Below are 20,825 nucleotides of genomic sequence, written 5' to 3'. Positions count from 1 at the left end.
CTTAAAACAGATGCAGCTGTTTTGGAACAAGGGCATTTAGTGAAGAGTTAAGTTTAGATTTTTTCTGAGTGGAGGTTATTTGAATTAGTATTCATAGGTATGTATTCTTGTGGTGGGCTTGCATACAAGCCCACCACAAGAATACATACATGTGGGGGGAAAAAAAGATGACAAAAAAACTTTAATCATGATGGATATATTTTAAAATTTGATAATTTAATAGTAATTACATCACCAGTGCCTATACTACGACATTACTAATAAACTCAAAAATCTCAAAAGCAAATACTTGTTTTTGAAAAACTTTCACAAATAAGTTTCTTTTTATATATAAAAAATCCCAATATACTTTTTTTTGCTTTGCTTTTAAAAAAATATAATTTACATACAATAAGATGCATCCATGTATGGTTGAGCAATAGCACCATAGCCAGCACTGTTTGAATTGATGTTGTTGTTCAATTTAATTTTCAATTAAATTTTATTCATATAGGTGCTAATTCATGAAAAATGTCACTTCAAGGCACTTTACAAAGTCAAATTCAATCAGATTATACAGATTGGATCAGATTATACAGCACATTTCAAAGCACTTTATTTTACTATAGAGATTTCTCTGGAAGCACTTACTTGTTATATGTAGAAACAATATTTTCAGTTTGTTATATGAAATTGATAAATGATGATCTAATTAGAATGCACTTTTGTTAAATTACATGGTGTTAAGTGTTCCCTTTATTTTTTGAGCAGTATAAATTAAATTAAATGTTATTTATATTGTGACAATTCACAACACATGTCATCTCAAGGCACTTTACAAAGTCAAATTCTAACTAATTTAAGAAATAAGCATATCAACTAGCATTAGAAAACATTTAGTATAATTTAATCACGATCCCTTCAACATTAGACATGATGCATTCACGTGTTCTCTGTAAATGTTATGAAAAGCGATTAATTCCCCGGATAACTATTTTAAACAGCCACAGACGCATATTTCTTTGGATTTGACTCAGAATAAATTACACGTCTGTTTCCTCAGAAACGAATTGCACGTGCTTTTTTTTAATAATCAACATTTAACGGCATCTGCTTTATTGACCACTTGAATTAGCCTACTAAACTAAACAGCAACTCAATATTAAGCAGATTCGTGTTTATTGTCGGGATTATACAAATAAATTATACGGACACATTTTCAAAGTAGCGTGATCTCCAGTGAGACCATTTCTCGCACTATCCCTCGTTCGCGTTAATTGTTCCGACAGTCCGTGAACGCAGCTGTCGGTTTGGGTTACACCTCAAGCGTTTTCCAAGATGCTAAAGCAAAATACGCTCCTTAGGTGTCAATCTGGAGAGCATCTTGCCCCGAAAACCAGCCTATAACCCAGCGGGTTCGCGATGGATGAAGAAGGCAGGGGCCAGACGTAAGTGACTTTTAAAATTTAGTTCATATTTCTATAAAAAAGCGGATTTTATCATCCCCCGCCCCCGGCAGCCTAGCTCGTCGGCTAACAGTGGAAGCGATACCAGTCACCGAAACGTTGCTCCGAGCCGGGGTCCCATTATTTATAACAGGCTCTTTCATTTAACCGAGCAGCGCCCAACGCAGCACTTCCCAAATGCTAATGCGTTTAATGTGTTTGTTTCCTCTCATACACGTCGACTTGTCGGTGCCGTTGTTGTTTTAAGCGTTCGCAGAGTCAAAGTTCAGCTGTCACCGCCGGGTTTGCTCTCCTGCAGATGGCATCTCCTGGACCTGCCCTGGGAGGACGTTCTCGTCCCGCACATCCTGTCCTGTCTACCGCTGCAGCACGTCGTCCGCCTGCGGAGGGTGAGCAAGCAGTTCCACGGCCTCGTCCAGGTGTACCTGGCCAACTGCAGGACCTTTAATTTTTCCGCTGTAAGTAATGACACGGCACTGAAAAAAACAAAACAAAAACAACTTTTTGCCAATTTTAAAGAACCAGTATTTTTTTTTTTTTTTTTGTGTGTTTTTGGGTGAGGGAAGTGATCCAGTGGTTAGACCCTTTAAAGGCCAAACAGTGCACTGCTCCCTAAGGGATCGGTTCACTGGAAGGTACAAAATGTTGGAAGGACAATTAAATAAAATAAAAAGGATGATTAACACTATTTATTTTAGTTGCATGAGGCCCCTGGTAAACTGAGACCACCTATGTGTATTTTAACGGCAGTATAAATGCAGTTATGTGAAGGCTTTGGAGCAGGAACCTGGGGGCCTAACAGCCCCACAACTGAAATTGAAAAAATTATTTGTAAAGTGCCTTGAGGTGACATGTTAGGGCTTGGCAATAATTCAATAATGATATATATATATATATATATATATATATATATATATATATATATATATATATATCTCTATAGATGTATATCGATGATGCAGGAAAAAAAGGTCAATAAAAAGTTCAGTAAAATAACATTTTTCCTTCCTTTTGCATTCTAGTAGGTTAGTACACAGACATATTTACGTAGACGCCTCATTGGGCGCAGGTTTGTACGTCGATGTCACCGCCATATTGTATGTGGCAAAAAGTAGTGAATGTCTATAGACCCTGTATATATGTTTTAAGTATTTAGGTGTAAAGATATAGATGGAACTTATATATACTTGTAAAGTGTGTGGTTATATATATATATGTCCAGATTATAGATATGTATGTATGTATGTCCTAGACATATTCTTTACGAGAATATAGTCAGGAGAATGAAGACAAAGGGATGCGAAAATAAACTAGTAATAAATATAAAATATATTCTGAGATTAAAGTCCCTTTTAAAACTGTTTAAGTGTCTGAGTCTAACATCAGATTTGCCACATTCAACATGGCGGACACTCTGATTCATCGGCAGCATAGGGAGAACCGGCCCAACGAGGCGTCTACGTATATAATGTCTATGGGTTAGTATCACATTCATTACATCCTCCCTACCAATCACAACGCATACCCAGGAAACGCTCCGTCACCAAGCTCCGCCCCCTTCAAAGAGTTCAGAGAGCACTCGTTTTTTTTTTTTTTCTTTTTTAAAAACTTGCAGTTTTGGTAAAAAGTTGGTCGAATAAAGGGTTGAGTTTGAATTCAGTGTTTGTGTGTTCTGTGTCTAAAAACAGGTTGCTAAGCAATAGCATAAAATGGCCAGAGCTCCACTTAAAGTACATGTTGTTAATTTGTTGATTAAGTTGATTTATCGCCCAGCCCTAGTTATTCCGTTCTTTAATCCAGTGTTTATGGAAGCGTTATAAGGAGAAAGCAGTTGTTAAAAGAAAGCCGTAACCAGTCCTGTTTACGGTTTAGCCACAAGCTGCGTTGTTGACACAGCAAACAAGTAGAAGAATGGGCTGAGCGATTCTTGATATAGCTCAGCTTGATCTGATTTGAATCAAATATCGATATTTATTACTTTCAAATTAATGCTCAAAGTCATTCAATCAACCAAAGCAGTCAAATATTATATTTATGTTCAATTTATGGAACACTGATATATTAACAGGAAAATTAAGTGCAAACCACAAATTTGCCCAAGCGTCTGGTTTTAGGGACGAAGGCGCTTCTAAAATCCTGTCGGCCGTTCCTTAAATTCGTCTCACTTGTGCTTCCTCGCTGTGAACAGTAACGGTGCGCTGTAATAACGCCCCCTAGGGGTTGGGAGGTATATGGATATTGAAAGCCAGAATATCGATATTAAATCGTTTTTAAAAAGATTGATATTTATCTTTGTATGATTTTTTTTTTATGCACAGCCCTAGAGCTAAATACAGAGCGGTTCACAAAGAAAACCCATTGGAGGCTCCAACAGCTTGAGAGTAAAATAGAGGTTCTCCCAGTGTACATTTTTATGTTATGTTTTCATCATGCAAAGCACTTTGACTTATCTTCTTGCTGAAATGTGCTGTACAAATAAACTTGCCTTGCCTTCCGCTTGGAGAACAATCCTAAACATACACCCAGAGCTGTGGTGAAATGGTTAAAATCAAGTGTGTCTGAATGGCCCAGTCAAAGTCCAGGCCTAAATCCACTTGACAATCTGTAGCAAATTAAAGTTAATGTTCATGGCTACTCTCCATTCAATGTCACTAATGCTCAGCTACTTTGCTAAAACGAAGGGTCAAGTTTTAGTTAAGTTTATGGTGGTGGAAATCAAATTGTCTCTTATTTCTGTTTTGTAAAAAACACAAAAACAATTGAAAGCCATTACTTTGTGTTGATCTATCACATAAGTTACCGGTGAAATCTGACATTTTGTGGTTGTGACGGGACAAGATGCAGTTGAAATAATGTATAGGTTCTGCTAAATATTTCAGCTCTGTGCTCCGTTTGGCTATTCACAGATCGGACCGTCCGTCCCCAAGGAAGCGTTTTGCGAAATGCTAAAGGACAATAAAGTTCTCCAGAACCTGTCCCTCCAGAACTGCTCCGACTGGGTCACGGACAAGGAGTTGCTTCCTGTCGTCGGCCAAAACCCGCATCTGCAGAGGGTAGACATGAGCGGCTGTGCCTCTCTTACCCGCCACTCCTTGGTGGCCGTGTCCTTGAGCTGCACGCATCTCCAGCATCTTGGCCTGGCTCACTGCGAGTGGGTGGACTGCCTGTCCCTGCGCAGCCTGGCGGACCACTGCGGCGGGCTTCGGTCGATCGATCTCACCGCCTGCCGCCAGCTGAAGGACGACGCCATCTGCTACCTGGCCAAAAAGTGCTCGGCGCTGAAGTCCCTGTCGTTGGCGGTCAATGCGAACATCACAGACGAGTCGGTGGAGGAGGTGGCCAAGAACTGCAGGGGTCTGGAACAGCTGGATCTGACGGGTTGTCTGCGAGTCAGGAACCAGTCCATCAGGTTTGCTGATATTAAATCTGGCCACGTACGCACATAAGAACCTGATTGCTAGCTGCTATGTTAACTGCATTGTTATAAGTTGCTTTGGATAAAAGCCTCGACCGCATGTTTTAAACATAAAGAGATGAACGGAGAAAAGCCCCCGATGCTTGATCCTCTCAGCAGGAATGCCGTTAGTTCACAAATGTTCCTAAACGGACCTCTGAGGCCTTAACATAGCAGCTTTATTTACATCAATAGTAAATTACACACAGGCAGACTCTTTTTACTAATTAAATGATTGCCGAATTAAAGCGTCCCCACAAAGCATGATGCAGCCACCGCCATGTTTCATGCATTCTTATGGGGGGTGGCTTATTCAGGGTGATGTGCAGTATTAGCCTTCTGAGACACATAGTGTTAATAAGCGTGTAGGCTAAAAAGTTTAATCTTGGTCTTATGTGGCCATTTGCACACTTTCTGTGTGGCGCTGACTTTTTATCGCTTTTTTTTCACCATGTTTGATTCCTTAGTTTCTTTTACAACCTAGAAATGGAAAAACCTAATACTAATAGCAACAAATCATTATGTACTATATATTTACAAACCCCTCTAAGGGGTTGGGTGGGCTTGTGGTTAGAGTGGGGCGCTTGCATCCCACTCTAATAATTATGATTATTATCAAAATGTGACACACTATTCCAGTGTTAGTGTTTTTTTTTTTTTTTTTTGCTTGAGGGTAAATGTGTAATTTTCTTCAACTAAAGTCTCAATACACAAAAAAGGGAAGTCATAAAAAAACAACACAAGTATGTCTTTCTATAATAAAGGCATCAAATACCGAATGTTTTATTTGATTCCATCAGATCCAGGTTGGGTCTGCAGCAGGACAGCTTAACTCCTATCCAGTAACCTTCTCCAGCACACTTGAATCAGACGAATAGCTCGTTGCCCGGCCTCTGAAGAACCGAATAACATGCCAATTAGGGATTTCGGAGAGGCGATGGATCTAAAAGTTGCAGGACAGTAGCCCTGGAGAACGGACTGGGGCCCTGCTAATGTGCTTCTAGAATAATCCGGGTCTGGATAGGGGTGGAAAATAAAGTACTGTACAAATGAATCATGCATAATGAATTGAGTGGTTTTAATAATCTCTATTTAGAGTTTAATCTATTTGTATTTGATTTGCCACGTCATGCTTTTTATTTAAACATTCAATCCATCAGTATTGATTTTGCTTTTTGACTTACTGACTCAAAGCAAGTTTATTCATGAACAAACAAAAGACAATACCTTCACTTTTTTTTTTTTTTTTTTTTACTCCAGGAAACTTTAAATGGTTCTTAAATTGGCTCTTGTTAAAATGCAAAACAATAATATTTCCTTTTTCTGGTTTAATACATTTAAAAGCGAGTTAAAAAGGTACCGGTGTTGAAAAACTCTGCTTAAAAAGTTCTTCACTCAGTATCCAGAATGTAAAAGAAACTTACATAAAAAAAAAACAAAACACGAAGTTTGAGTTTGCAAGTTAGGAATTTTGAATTAAATTGGATCCTAATGCTGTTTGCAAATCAGACATTGGTCCCACTTTGAAGATAGCGATCGGGCTTTTCTCCATGCACCTCCACTGACAGTTTCACAACCCAGCTCCTTCATCCACTGCTCCATGCTTAACCTTATTTTCCTTAAATTTGTATCGTCGCGTAAAGCATGTCATTTGATCATCCATCCATGAGATCCCCTGTTGCTCCTTTGCTCATAGGACCCTCGCAGAGTATTGCCCAAAGCTGCAGTCCCTGAGGGTGAATCACTGCCACAACGTGACGGAGTCGAGCCTCGATCCTCTGCGGAAGCGCGACGTGACGATCGATGTCGAGCCGCCTTTACCGAGAGCTCTGGTGCTTCTTCAGGATATGCTGGGATTCGCTCCTTTTATCAATCTCCAGATCTAGCCACAGGGTATTATTTTAAACAAGCCCCCAAAGCGAGGTAAGAACAGAATTGTTGAATAGGTGTATTTTTCACCGGTTTACTTTAGCATGATATCTTACAGTCGCATCTTGCTTTTCGTTGCAGGCGACTGACGGCTGTCACCTAAACCGGCGTCACGTGATGCACAGTGTTTGGGGGAAAACATCATTTGACGCTTGAGGCAAACATGGAATAAAAAAAAAAAAAAAGGAGAAACTCCTCCCTGGAATGTGGTCAACGATGCAACGTTCAGTTTTAACTGATAATAAGTCTTATTTTAATGCAAAGAAGGAAGCCATGTATGTTTTTTTAGCCTCGTTGCCTCTTGTCCAAAACATATTACTGCACTTTTTCTTCACTCGATGACGTAAGAGCTCAGTTATTAACCAAAATTCTAGCGTACCGTTTTGTCTTTTGTTTGCGAACAAATGCAAAGGCTGCAAACGATCCTATGTTTCATTTGGAAACATGAACAATGTTTGAGTTTAATTAAACAATTTTATTTTGCACGCGTTTCATAGCTTGAAAGGGTCAGTTTATCCAAAGCGCACAAAAACATTCCCTAGGCTGTCATATCGGAGTTATGCATTTGCTTCAATTTATTCTAGCTTTTAATATTGCTCCGCTAAGGTGAGTGCAGTGCTTGCAATGCCGCCGACGTATTTTCTCGAAACAGCAAATTTTCACCTGCAGTTTCACGATGAAAACCAAGTCTTAGCCAACTCAAAAACACACAGAAATAATCGTATGTAGTTTTTATGATGCGATTGAAGTGACCCTTACATTAATTTTTATGTGAATAATATGCACAGCCTCAGCACTTGTGTAAAACATAATTTATTAAGACTTTTTCCAAATTAGGTCTCTCAATAGCTTTTATAAGAACTTGTTAAGCTGTTATTGTCGTTGTGATCCAGCACATGAATGATGGAAGCAGTTAAATGGAAAAAAATATCGCTCAAAATAAGTGGTGTATTCCTCCGCTGTAATTTTATAAGGCTAAATCAGTTTTATGTATACTACCTAATCTTAAAATGGAGAGGTTTTCTGTTTTTAGATTTTTGAAGGAGTTCTTTGTTTTTCCATGTCAGTGCTGGAATAATGCATTCGTTTTTATAATGTGTGGTGGAGCAGGTCTATGTATTGAGAGTGGTTTTGGTTAATTCCGTCATTAACGAGTTGCCAATTTCTTCATTACAAAACCGCTCGGATTACATGGAGGGCATCTGTCAACATGGATTTTTAAGTGTTACCGTGTAAACTGAATTTTGAGTGGACCTTTGCTAAAACCTGAATATGCTTTGATCTAAACTACCCCGTTGTGGCTCTGACTGTAAGTTTACGGGCTTTTTTTCCCTGCTTCACGGTGAACCTCTGCTAAACAGGTGTGCTACCTCCTCCGTGTTTCAGGCTGGGAATGGCGTGTTCAGTGGCATGTGCGGTAGGGCTGGACGATATTAGTAATCGTTGCGATATGCGATAATATTAGTAGCGTAATTGTTGCGATATTTATAGCTTGCGATAAACACAGAGAAAATTAAAGCTTTGACGTCTTTCTGCTTTACGATCATAACAAACATAGACCGCAGATGGTGAGGAGTCTATTTAGCTTCTAGAAAAACCCCCCAAAAACATTCATCATTTCCATCACAAACATTAGGTTATAATCAAACTGTTGATGTTGCTTTAAACAACAAACGTCACCAAACATGTTAGGGGCATCGAGAGCCTGAATGCAGGGTGCTTAAGTAATTAGCTAACACTTAACGCGCTTTAGGCGATATGGGCATTGCGATCTATGCTATTGCGATGATAAATTTGCGATATATTGATTAGCTCGAACGCTTGGTGTTTAGTTTTTCTTCACCCATAGCCGTGTTTGGTCTCCTCTGAACGGAGCACCTTCTTCCACGTGTTTGCTTTTTTTCCAACCAACATGGCTCCTCTATGCAGTCACTTGCGGGGAGTCCATAACTAACAGTCATCCTGCCGATGTATTCTCCCAGCAGTGCTGTGGATCTCTGCAGCTCCTTTAGAATCACCGTAAGACTCTTGGCTGCTTCTCTGATTAGAGCTCTCCTTACCTTACAGTTTAGGTTGACAGCAGTGTCTTGGTAGGTGTGTAGTTGTGCTATACTCTAGTAGATAGATTGGAGAGTCGCCCTGTGAGATGTCCAGTGCTAAGAGAATTGTTTTAAAACCTAACCCTGCTTTAAACCGCTCCACAATTTCAACCTGGACTTGTTTGGTGTGTTCCTTGTCCTTTATGATGCTGTTAGTTAGTTCACTAATGTTCTTCTGAGGCCTTCACAGATCAAATCCAATACAGGTCGGTCAATTTTACTGACTTCTGAAGGTACTTAGTGAAGCTGCATTTGATCCAGGGTTAGGTGAAGGAGGGAATACACATGTATGTCAGACTTTTCAGATTTTTATTTATCAGAAACGTTGCAAGAATGTCCTTTAAATTTTCCTTCATCACATTTTGACCTTTTACCAGTTTGCAATATGAACTGACTCTATTGGATTATAACCACAGCTAGACAGGAATTAGTATTGGAATCCGTGAACGTGTTTGTACTGCACTGCTTTGATTTAATTTTGGATATGAATTGGATCTATTTATCATGCAGCACTTTAAGATGACATTGTTTTGGGGATTTGGCACTGTACAAATACACTTAGCTGAACCGAAAAAAAAAGCGGAAACTGTAATCTTGCTTGATTGTCCAGCAGCATTAAATGCAATGCCAGCTTGTGGTTTGTTTCCTGAAGATCTGAGTAATAAAACCCAAGTTGACACAAGGTGGCAGCAACGAGTCAATATATTTGTCTCCAGTTCTGTTTGAGGGCCTCCACAGGTTTAAACTCCTATTGATGACAGGCATATTACAGTTTTATAGCGCAGATACATCACCAATAGTTAATATAATGTTCCACTTTTCAGGGATTTAAAGCGAAAACCTCGTAAGTGACTTGTTTAGCAGGCTGTGACAACTGACATCAGCTTTAAAGGCCTCGTTATTGTCTGACGGAGCGCATGCACAACAAGAATTAAAGCTTCCCCCTTGTTGCCACAGCTTCTTGCAGTTTCCTCTGGTGGTCCACTTGGCAGACTACGCCGAGTCTTGTCTCTGCGACAGCACAACAGGTCTATTTTCCACATGACGGCATGGTTTACCCCATCTGCTGCGTGCTGTCCGTGTTGCTTGTGTTTGCAGGGCTTCGGGGATCGAGCAGCATCCGTCTGTTGGCTGTGTTGATCTTCATAATTTACTGCTGTCCCTCAGAGGAGGCTGCGCGGCGCTCTTAGTTAGAAAACATGAAACTTCAGTCCCTTTTTTTTGTTGTACGGTTGCTTTAGATACCCACATTTAAGGAAATCCAGTGTGGCATCGAATCAGATTTATTTAACATAAGTCTTTCTGTTTCACGCCACCTCTGTGACTCTAAAGGTCACTCTGTAGCGGCCCAAAAGGCTCCGGTTCTTGTTGCTGAGCAGCGCTCTGTGGGTTAAAAAAAAACATTTCAGGCTACATTCATCATCTAGGACCTCAATTAGCATTGATCTGCAGGAGGGAAAAGAAACATTGCCGCAATATGATATTCCATGGAGCAATTTCTGTTCCAGTGATTGAGTGCAAGGAGGAGGAGGGTGGGGGTGGGGGGGTTCTCAAACACAGCCAACCCAACATATTTTGTCTTCCTGTCAATAATCTGGCACTTGTCTAAATTATTGATCAATAGCAACTGATCATTTTATACGAAGGTTCAAGCAATGAAGTTGGTCCATTCCGTTCATGATGCAGTTTTAGCTCCAGGCGCCGTGTAATATATGGTACTCATTAAAGCAATGAATAAATCCAAGTTTAATCTCTGGCCGCGTATAAAGTCCTCGCTGACGGTAAAGATGTTGTCAAGAGATCTATGAGGTATGTTTATGCCTGTTGTAGTTGCTGGGTCACGTAAGAGAAAAACAAGATCTTCTCTCTTCATTCTGTTCATGTTAGAAAATACTAAGACCACAAATATTTTGATTATTTGGTAATTCAGCATTTCAACAAAGGATTAATCCCTCGTTTTCTCTTACAGAAATGTCTTGTTTCAGTCATTTGGTTTGGATTAAGCAAGCTGGAAAAAATATGTACAGTTGTATTCCCTTTTAAAAGTATGCATACTTGAACTTTTTCACCCTTCTTCATATTAAAACTGCAGACTTCAATGTTATTTTTTTTATTGGGATTTTATCTCTAAGATCAGGGATCTGCAACCTTTACAACCCAAAGAGCCGTTTTTGCCCTCGGTCCAGCTAAATGAAACACTAAGAGCTGCAAATGTTACATGACCTTTTGACAAAAGACAGCTTATAATTTTTGATAAATATCTGCATTCATATTCAATACATTAGAATCTGGTTCCTTTTTAGACTCATTTGTCAGATTAAAAGTACCCTTTGAAAATACCAACTTTTAAGTAGATATTAAACATTTCTGTATTAAAGCTTTTTTATTTTATTTTATATTCGGATCTTAAATGTCAAGTTTTCATTAGCTGTAAGCAGAAAATCATTATATAATGAACAAAAAATAAAGGCTTGAAAACATCAGTCTGTATGTAATTCATTTATATGTTTCACCTAGTGATGGAGTTACTGAAATAAATGATACATTTCATAATCTAATTGATTGAATATGACTATGGAATCTGTTGTCATTTGTTTAGGAAATATCACTTTATGTGTATTTCACATGTATTTTCACAGGAAAACAAAAAAGTAAAAAGAGGATGATACATTTAATTCTTTGGGATGTTATTTGTGGAAAATTATGCAAAAAATAAAGCACATATTAGTTTCTAATGTAATGACAAGAAAAACAGATTACTGGTACTTTAAGTGTGAATCTACTGTGGAAATTCAATGTTATTCTTCAATGTAAAAAATGCTAAAACTGGCATTTGTTATAGCTATATGAAAAAAAAAAAAAACTTTTATTTTTAGGGACCATTATTAATAGCAAACATTTTTGCTAATAAAAACCTAAAAACTACACCGTGCATTCACTCACCCCCTTTACTCTGCTACCCACAAATCCAAATCCAGCTCATTTTATTGACTTTAGAGATCACCTGATGAGTAAATCTGTGTGTAATGTTTTTTAATCTTAGTATTAATTCAGCTGTTCTGTGAAAGCCTCAGATTTTTGATAAAGAACATTAGAGAACCAACTACACTATGAAACACACCAGGCAGGTCAGGGATAATGCTGTGGAGACGTTTAAAGAGTTCAATTATAAACAAATTAAAATTCCAAGGTTTAAACGTCTCAATACATCGTTCAAAAATAGAGCATAACCCAACTGCAAACTTGTTAAGACATGGCTCAAACCTAAACTGACAGGCCATGCAAGGACAGCATTAATCAGTGAAGTAGCCAAGAAGCCAATGGTGACTTTGAGGAGCTGCAAAGATCCACAGCTCAGGTGGAGGGATTTGCTGCCGACAGTTATGTTAGATAAGAAGAAAGCTTTAAAATACTTTGCTTGTAGTTGACCTTTTTGACTAATGTGCAAAGTATTTTGTGTGGTGGAAAACTAACATCAGCCTGTACACATACACTCCAATGCAAAACATGATGGTGGTAGCATTATGCTGTGGGGATGCTTTTTTTCAGCAGGGAAAGGGAAGCTGGTCAGGTCTGAGGAAAACATGAACAGAGCTACATTCAGGATAATTTTATATATTTATAACACACAAGGGTATGGTTAACCCCTATTTATATTTCTTGCCTGCTAACCAGTTGTGGATACATATTCTAGCTTTTTTATTATTCATTTTATTTATTTTAAATGTTTATTTATTGCAAAAACAATCAGCTGAGGAATAAAAAACAATTGTAAACATTTTTTTTTATCAATATCATTTTTTTCTACATATCCAGCCTCTGTAAAATCTTGCGGCAGAAAAATATTCAGAAATTGTTTAAAAGGATTTTTTTTTTTTATTATATCCTCACCCCACTGTCTTTAAAATGAACTTCGTATAAGCGAAGAGAGTATTACTGTGGCTGTTCAGATGGGCCTAAAATCTGAGTCAGAGATTTTGTTCATTTTCATATTTTTAATTAAGAGGCTTTCAGCCCTTCGTCTTCCATCAGTTATTTCATTTATGTGATGTAGTTTATCTCCTCCAACCATTCACATACAAACTTATTGGATCCCGGGACTTAAGGATCCATCTTTTGGCCACCAGAGAAGCATAACTAATGGTAACATTACAGCGCCTTTGTGAGCACGGGCATCAAAGTGTCGATCAACCAAGCAGGAAATAATGTTGGATTTAAAAAAAAAAAAATCTGCATGATTAAACATGGATGTTTAAAAATCTGTGAGGCTCAATTTAGACAGATTTCAGAGGTGGAGATATACGTCTTGTGGGAGATTATAATGAACTTAAAGTTTTTTTTATGCTTGTCGCTGATGTAAGGGTTTATTTAAAAAAAAATTAAGCCTGGTTTATACTGAAAGTCAGGCACAGCTGTATTTTAAGCTTTAAAGAAAAGTGATTGACGATGCAAAGTAACAGATCTGCAAGTTCTGTTTCAGTGGCATTTTGTAGTTATGGCTTCCACAACGTGCTGGACTGGAAGCACGTGATTAACTGACTTGAATAAAAACAGTTATAATAATAAGAAAGATTTATAATTATGATTAAGAACAAGGAACGTGCTGTCCATGGGATGAAAACAATCAGAGAGCAGATAAAAACAATAAAACTCTTTATTATTATAACAATAGTGCCATTTTTAGTAAATTAATACAGAGCCAGGGGAGCACAAAGTTGTGAAGATGCTATTTTATTCATCCACCAAACCCCGGTTTCACAAATACGCAAACGTGATTGTTCTGTTTATTAATTTAGTGTTAAACCTTTCGAGCTATATTGTATTGTATTTTATATATATATATATATATATATATATATATATATATATTTGCAGCTCAGCTGGATTTCTAACAACACATCAGCAAGGCTTCAAAGAGAATAAACGAATGGCTGTTGTTCGGAAGGAAGGAGGACAAGAGCTCTACAGTATGAGTGTCTTTGCTTTTGTTGTCATAAATGCCATGAGAATTGGTGGTTATTAAATGGTAATTTATTAAAAATAAAGACAAAAAAAGCGATTTCATAAAAAAAAGTGAAAATAGTTGTGCATGAAGTTTATAAACTGACCAGAATCACAAGTAGTGCACAAGTATTGTCAACAGGAAAAAAAAACAAAAAAAAAAAACAAAAAAAAAAAAACGCTGCATATCTTTCTTCCCTTGTTTTTTATGTTTATGGTCCTGAAGGTCTGGATCAAGTATTTCCTAAATTAGGGACGTCCATGTTGTCGGTAAGTTGTTCCACCATCGTTTTAAAATAAGATCAGGTTGAAGGCATGTGTTGCATGTCACTCGTGCACTTATTTAATCTGATTTATGAGGCACATAAATTATGGCTTCAGCAACACTTATGTCTTTGTCTTTGTTTTGCTTTCTCAAGAGGACAGTGCCTTGTATAAGTATTCACATCCTTAGAACCTTTTACATTCTGTTAAGTCAAAAACGCTGTTTCCAAATGGTTTACACCCCCCACAAAAAAATTAGGAAAAATAAAAAATATAACAAGGGGTTTTGCTTATTCACTTCACCCGAGTCGATGTTTTGTAGGACCAACTTTTGCTGCAGTTCTAGCTTCAGGTTTTTGGGGTTGTCGCCGTAACAGCGCAGCCCATCTATGTACTGTGCAAAATTGAAGTTCTATTTTTTATATCTTGCATTCAACGTTGCCTTTTTTTTTACTAGACTTTTAAGATTTTTTGATTGTAGAACAACAACAAAATAAAAAAATAACAAATGTACCTTTTTCCTTCCACTTGAGAAATTTGTGTTGGCCTACTACACAAATTCCCAATGAAATACAATATGGGATCCAAGTTTAAAGAGTAAGAATACTTTTGCGAAGCCAATGTCTGAGAATTTCATAAATGTGCGAAAAAGCTATGTTGTAAACATTTTAAAGCATCTGATGACTTCTCTGGGTGATAGCTGACTTGTTCTCATTCACACTAAAAGTAAAACTTGTCATGTAAGACATCAATATACAGTCATATTCAATAAAGTACAACCTTACTAAAAGGTTAATTTATTTCAGTAACTCAATTCATATAGAGAAACAAATCATATAGACAGATGTTTTAAAGCTTTTTTTTCATACCTCGAGCTAATAAAAACACAACATTTAAATTTAGAATATTACACCAGACCCATAAAAAGCAACGTTTTTCATGCATAAATGAGGGCTCAATAAAAAGTACATTTAATACCAGTTTAAAGATGTTTTTTTTTTAAAAAAAGGTACTTTTAATCTGACAAACAAGCCTCTTAGAAATGCATATTCCTATCTATTGAGTAACTGTATTCCTCCTGAATCAGATTATTCACAATGACGGCTTTGTGCGTTAAACGTAGACACATTCCTTGTTTTTTAGTCCCAATATCAAAACAGGCGATCTTCATCCTCCCATATGTGTGTCAGCCCGACTCTGAGCATCCACCTTTTAATGCGACGCTCAGTTCGGCGACAGCATAAACATGCCAACACCCTAATAAAGAATATGTATGCAGTATAAGCATGACGAGGATTCCTCTTGGCGGGAGCATTTTGCCCTCTTACTAATCTGGGCTGCTAAACTGTGAGTGACTGTGTTGAACCTGTGTCCTTCAGGCAGCAGAGATCAGAGTTCAGTGTTCTGCCATAATCACAGATCACATCTTGTTATGCTTACTGGATGCTGAAAGATGCACGGCTGTCTCATCTTTTCCTTTGAAGGGAGACAAAGATCAGATTAAGGAGGAGGAGAGATTTCCCTGCTCAGTGGTTATAGTTGCTCGAAGGTTATTTTTAACATATATACCTAAAATGATAGATCGTCTGCATAGATTATGATTTCTATGGTCTATATTAGAAAATATACTTGATACATTAAATAGTCTAGGACACGATTTCAACTACTATAAATCCTAATAGCCCCATGCTGTCCCATATGTGTAATTCTCTGTAAAGACACATAAAGGAAGCACTCAGTGTTATCTGACAAATGGAGCACAAACAGCAAAATATGTGTTTGGTACAAGTCTCAGCCCACAGATTAATGACATTAACGAAGTTTCCATTAGCGCAACGATCAGGGGAGACAGAGGCGTCCATGCGTAAATCCACATGACTGAATTACTGATAAGAGAAAATGAAACACATCTCTACGGGCCAAGAGGGGCCAAGAAACGCCACTCCAAATTAGTCCGCGGCCCAATTTGTTGTTACTTCATTAGCCGACCAGCATTTATGGAGTGGCGGAAGGGGGAGTTGTGACCAATGTTTTGGCCAGCATCGCCTTTATTGGGCGTGTGGGAGAAATGAGAGCCGAGAGAAGAGCAGTGAGAGGGCACAAGGAATTTCACGTTGCGGTGAATCTTGATTGTGGAATAACCTTGAGAACAGTGTCAATGTAATAGAACAAGGGGTTTTATTTGTCTGTCCTTTTTGTTAAAAAAAAAAGCATTTTTTAAAAATCCCAGCCCATGAAGTAGAAAGACCAATTAAAAACAAATGTATGAAAGGATCCTCAGGGTTCACAATGGTCAAATCCAGAGGAATCCATAATGCAAATATAGACACCACTGTGACACGTAGTGTTTCATCTTTCTTTAAAGCCATAATCTCTGTAATTTATAATTACGAATTATTAGTAATTGCCCACCTTGTTAAATCACAAATTAACTGCGGCTAACTTAATTATTTGTGAAGTTCAATTTTTCTACTCAAACCCGTGTCTGATTACTGCCAGACCTGTAGAATGAAGAAACCCCTTTAACACTACACGTCTGAGAAAACAAAGTAGACTAAACGATCCTAGAGCACTCCAGAAATTCAGGAATAAGTAAGACATAAAGTAATTGCTATCTATCAGTCTGAAAAGGATTACAAAGCTTGTTTAAGGTTTTGGGACTCCCAAAAACCACCGAGAGAACCCTTATGGAAAAGATGGATCAGGGTGAATGTTCCCAGGAGTGGATATCCAACCAGAATTACTCCAAGTGTGCATTGACACTTAATCCAGGAGGTCACAAAAAAAACCACGACATCTACAGCTCTGTACACCTCACTTGCCTCAGTTAAGATCAGTGTTCATGAATCAAAAATAAGAAATTGCTAAAAACGGCTTCCACGGGAGAGAAGGTGATGACTGTGGGAAACAACACTCAGGTCTGTCTGACAATTTGCCAAAAAACACCCCTTGATGATAGTCACAACTTTTGGTAAAATATTCGGTGGACTGACAAGACAAAAGTTGAACTTTTTGGAAAGGTGGAGGTGCCGTTATGTCTGGCATGAATCTTACACCGTTTCAGAAAAAGCACATTTCACCTGCATTACACCTGCCCCCCATAAGACATAAAAAGGTTGTCAGGAAAACAGTTCCTCAGGTCTTCTTATAACATCTACTGATTAAAGTGAGGCACATAGACTATTTTCTATTATTTTCTTGCACCCATATGGATCGGTCAGCTGAGAGTGTTGGTGTTTTTTTTTTTTTAAAGGGGACATGTCATGCTTTTCATTCCTTTTCACATTGAAAACATTTAATTGTGGTCTCTATAAAGTGGAGCTGCAATGCTTTGGTCTGCAATCCTCGTTAATTTACCCTCATGTTTCCCATTTCTACCCCTGTTCTGAGGTGTGTCTGAAAGGAGCTCGTTTTGGTGCTGTCTCTTTAAATCTAAAGGAGGTACTGCTCACCCAGTCCACTCCAGTTCGCAGAGCATTCCACGATCAGCCATTTTTGTAGTACGCTGGGGGCCTGTGTAATGAATTGTGTGGGTTAATTCACCCAACCACCGAGCATTTTCACTTATCCCCCTGTAGCTGCGGCATCCTTCTGCTTGGACCACCTAATCGCTCAGACAAATAAAAACGGTGGATTCGCAAGATTGATAAACTGGAAGTTGAGCAGTTCTGCGTCAAATAAAGTGACGTAATTGCTCAAAATGTTTATTTTGCATGATATGTGCCCTTTAAAGCAAAAAAAGTGTCCGTATTTTTTACTTTTGCCTGCGGTTTAATAATTTTATCTTATTTTATTCATCAAGTTTTAAGTAAGTGTAATCTTACTTACTTTTATTGCATTTTTAATATGATCTTAATGCCTTTAACATTATTTGCCTTTCTTAATCTAGGTTTTACTCCTATTTCAGATTTCATCTTTATTCACATGTAATCTAATTATATGTTTTATGCTTATTTATTTCTAAGGTATGCTTTCTTAGTGTTTTCATTGTGTTTTAAAATGTTGATGTTTTTTTTACATATGTCTAAAAACCTTGAATCTAGTTGTCTCATAAATGTTTGACATTTTCTGCTGTAGCTTTTAAGTGTTTGCATGCTTGTCCCCATATTTGTAGCTTTGAAAGGCACTTTGGGTTAAATTTAAATATATGAAAATTGTTATATACATAAAATCTGATTGATCTAATTCTAATCTGACAGCTTTGATCAATCTACCTTTAGGTAACGTCATAAAGACCTTGAATTTTTTTTTTTTTACGATATGAACATTACTGATTAACTCTCCCTTGCAAAAGAAGTTAGATTTTCATGCTGCATAGCTGTTTAAATGTACTATATATGTATCATATCTCAGAGGTGCAGCTGATGTGTAAGTAGTGTTGTGGCTGATAACCAACAGAAATAAAAATTAGTATCCTTGGTAGTGCAATTTTTGAGCTGTGCTTAGTTCAGAAGGAACAAAAGCAAACAAAAAGAAAATAAATAAATACAATAATGGCCATTACTTTTAAATCTGGTTTCTGCTGATGCCGACGTTTGAAAAGGATCTAACACTTGTTCGGTTGTCGCTGGGGCCCTTTCACTGATGTGTGAGCGTTCAGTAAAAAGATACTGATGCAGACTGCTGACACCGAAAACAATACCTCATAGACCCGGGAATAAATCACTTACACCACAGGACCATCTCCCCAGTGTCCTTCACAGTGTCAAATGATATCACTGTTAAAGTGAGCAATGATACATGTAAAAGTGGGGTTTAAACTTAAACCTTTCACAGGCTAGATCTCTGGTAAACCTTCTCACAAACTTGGAACTGAAATGATAGGTAGTTCACATTCAATTTTAGAAGTATAAATCTGAAAACTGTATTATGCGTTTGTATTTAACCCCTTTCATACTTGAAAAGCCATGAATGAACTCAAGCTAAACCAACTGCCTTCAGAAGTCACCTGATTAGTAAATAGAGCCCAGTTGTTTCTAATTTAATCTCAATGTAAATACAGCCGTTCTGCCAAGGCCTCAGAAGCCAGTGAGAGATCATTAGTGAACAAACAACATGAAGAAGAGCAAGAAACATACAACAGGGCGGGGATAAAGTACTGGGGAGGTCTAAAGTGGGGTTACATGTTTGAACCGTCCCAAGCTTACTGGGCCCAAACATTACTTAGAGATGCAGTCAAGAGCCTAATGGAGAAGCTAAAGAGATCCACAGCTCAGGAGGAAGAATCTATCAACGGGACAACTATTTGTTTTCCACTTTGTAAATCTGCGTGTCCCTCTAAAAATGACGTCCCTACTATGGAACATGTTGGTGGCAGCATCATGCTTTGGGGATATTTTTATCCAGGGACAGGGAAGCTGGTCAGAGTTGATGGGAAGATGGATGGAGCTACATACGGAAGAAAAGCTGTTAGAGGCCACCAAGGACTTGAGACTGTGGCGGAAGTTCACCTTCCGGTGGTTTAGATCAGGGGTTTTCAAACTTTTTATCGCCAGGGACCATTAGATTCTTCATGCTGATAGTATTTTTGAACAGCCTTTTGTGATGTTAAATGCATTAGGAATTATGTATGTTTTTAAAAAAAAATATATATAAGTATACCTAATATTACAGATTTGGTGGAGATTAGATCCTTATTCTTGATGAAGTCCAACTCGATGTAACTGTTGTCATAATACCTAATTGACCCTAAATATGGCTTTTACCTTGATGAAGTGGATGGGGTTAAATATTTATCCATTGTGTTACTTCGCTCAACCCCTATGCATGCTCAGCAGTGCCTCCTCAGTCTGACAACATATGTTTCACGGACCCCCAACCCGTGTTTTGCGGACCCCCGGGGGTCTGGGGATGCCAGTTTGAGGGCCGCTGGTTTAGATCAAGTGTGTCCAAAATACGATCTGAGGGTTATTTGTGGCCTTTTGAAGGGTTTTATGTTGCCTCTGATTTCAATACCTGAATGGTACTGAAATCAGGCCTGCCTGTACATGCAGATGGACACTACAAGATTTTCACTGACAACTAAAAATGTTTTTAAAATGGGGAATAATAGTTAAACACAATATTTTATTAACATTTTTGCTTTCATCTTAATTTTATTAAAAAAAAAGATGCAAGATGGGAGTGAGCGATCACCTTCCTGCAGCACAATGACCCTAAACAATAAAGCAAAAGCTTTAATGAGTGGTTTAGAATAAAACGGAAGTTTGAACACAATAGCACAGTCCAGATCTGAATCCTATTGAGATTCTGAGACTACTATAAAATTAATATTCAGAAGCTATCTCCATCTAATTTTCCTGAGCTCAAAAAATTCCCCGTCTGGCTGTATAAAGCTGGTGTAGACATACTTTGAGAACAGTATGTCTCCACCAGCTCTACCGGCTGTACTTCTATGGCTACAGTAGGTTCTACAAAGCATACACTATGTTGTGTTGGCCTATTATATCAAATCTTTATTCAGCTTATTACTCATCTTTTGTAAATAAATTGAAAACAGCTTTTAATTGGACCGCCCGAAGTACAAATGTGGGAAGATTCAAGTCATGGAAGTGGTAGGGGGTGGTTCCCTGTGCACTTATCTGTCAGAACTGGCTGTGTGGGATGGGTTGTTCCTTATCTTTTATGCCACAC

General features: G+C 38.0%; 1 protein-coding gene across 2 annotated transcripts; it reads left to right on the top strand.

Moving 5' to 3' along the window:
* The first annotated feature begins 939 nt into the window (after positions 1-939).
* fbxl15 (F-box and leucine-rich repeat protein 15) lies at positions 940-7,002 on the top strand. 2 transcript variants are annotated; one of them, XM_021311478.2, is made up of 5 exons: positions 940-1,427; positions 1,693-1,903; positions 4,352-4,854; positions 6,596-6,822; positions 6,910-7,002. In XM_021311478.2, the coding sequence occupies exons 1-4, from the start codon at positions 1,402-1,404 to the stop codon at positions 6,783-6,785; spliced, it is 930 nt and encodes a 309-aa protein (XP_021167153.1). In that variant the 5' UTR covers positions 940-1,401; the 3' UTR covers positions 6,786-6,822; positions 6,910-7,002. The 2 variants fall into 2 exon arrangements, with proteins under 2 accessions (XP_021167153.1, XP_012709478.1); XM_012854024.3 differs by having other exon boundaries at positions 948-1,427; positions 1,744-1,903.
* Positions 7,003-20,825: the final 13,823 nt, after the last annotated feature.

The sequence above is a fragment of the Fundulus heteroclitus genome, chromosome 10, assembly GCF_011125445.2.
Source record: "Fundulus heteroclitus isolate FHET01 chromosome 10, MU-UCD_Fhet_4.1, whole genome shotgun sequence".
NCBI classification, from domain to species: domain Eukaryota; kingdom Metazoa; phylum Chordata; class Actinopteri; order Cyprinodontiformes; family Fundulidae; genus Fundulus; species Fundulus heteroclitus.
Note: the sequence above shows the minus strand (reverse complement) of the source record. Positions and strands in the feature narration are given on the sequence as shown.

Bases quoted from the DNA above. Each gene is read 5' to 3' on its own strand.
- fbxl15 (XM_021311478.2), top strand. From the start codon at position 1,402: ATGGATGAAGAAGGCAGGGGCCAGAC. The intron at 1,428-1,692 runs GTAAGTGACTTT...TGTTGTTTTAAG, and splicing joins GAAGAAGGCAGGGGCCAGAC to CGTTCGCAGAGTCAAAGTTC. The intron at 1,904-4,351 runs GTAAGTAATGAC...GGCTATTCACAG, and splicing joins GGACCTTTAATTTTTCCGCT to ATCGGACCGTCCGTCCCCAA.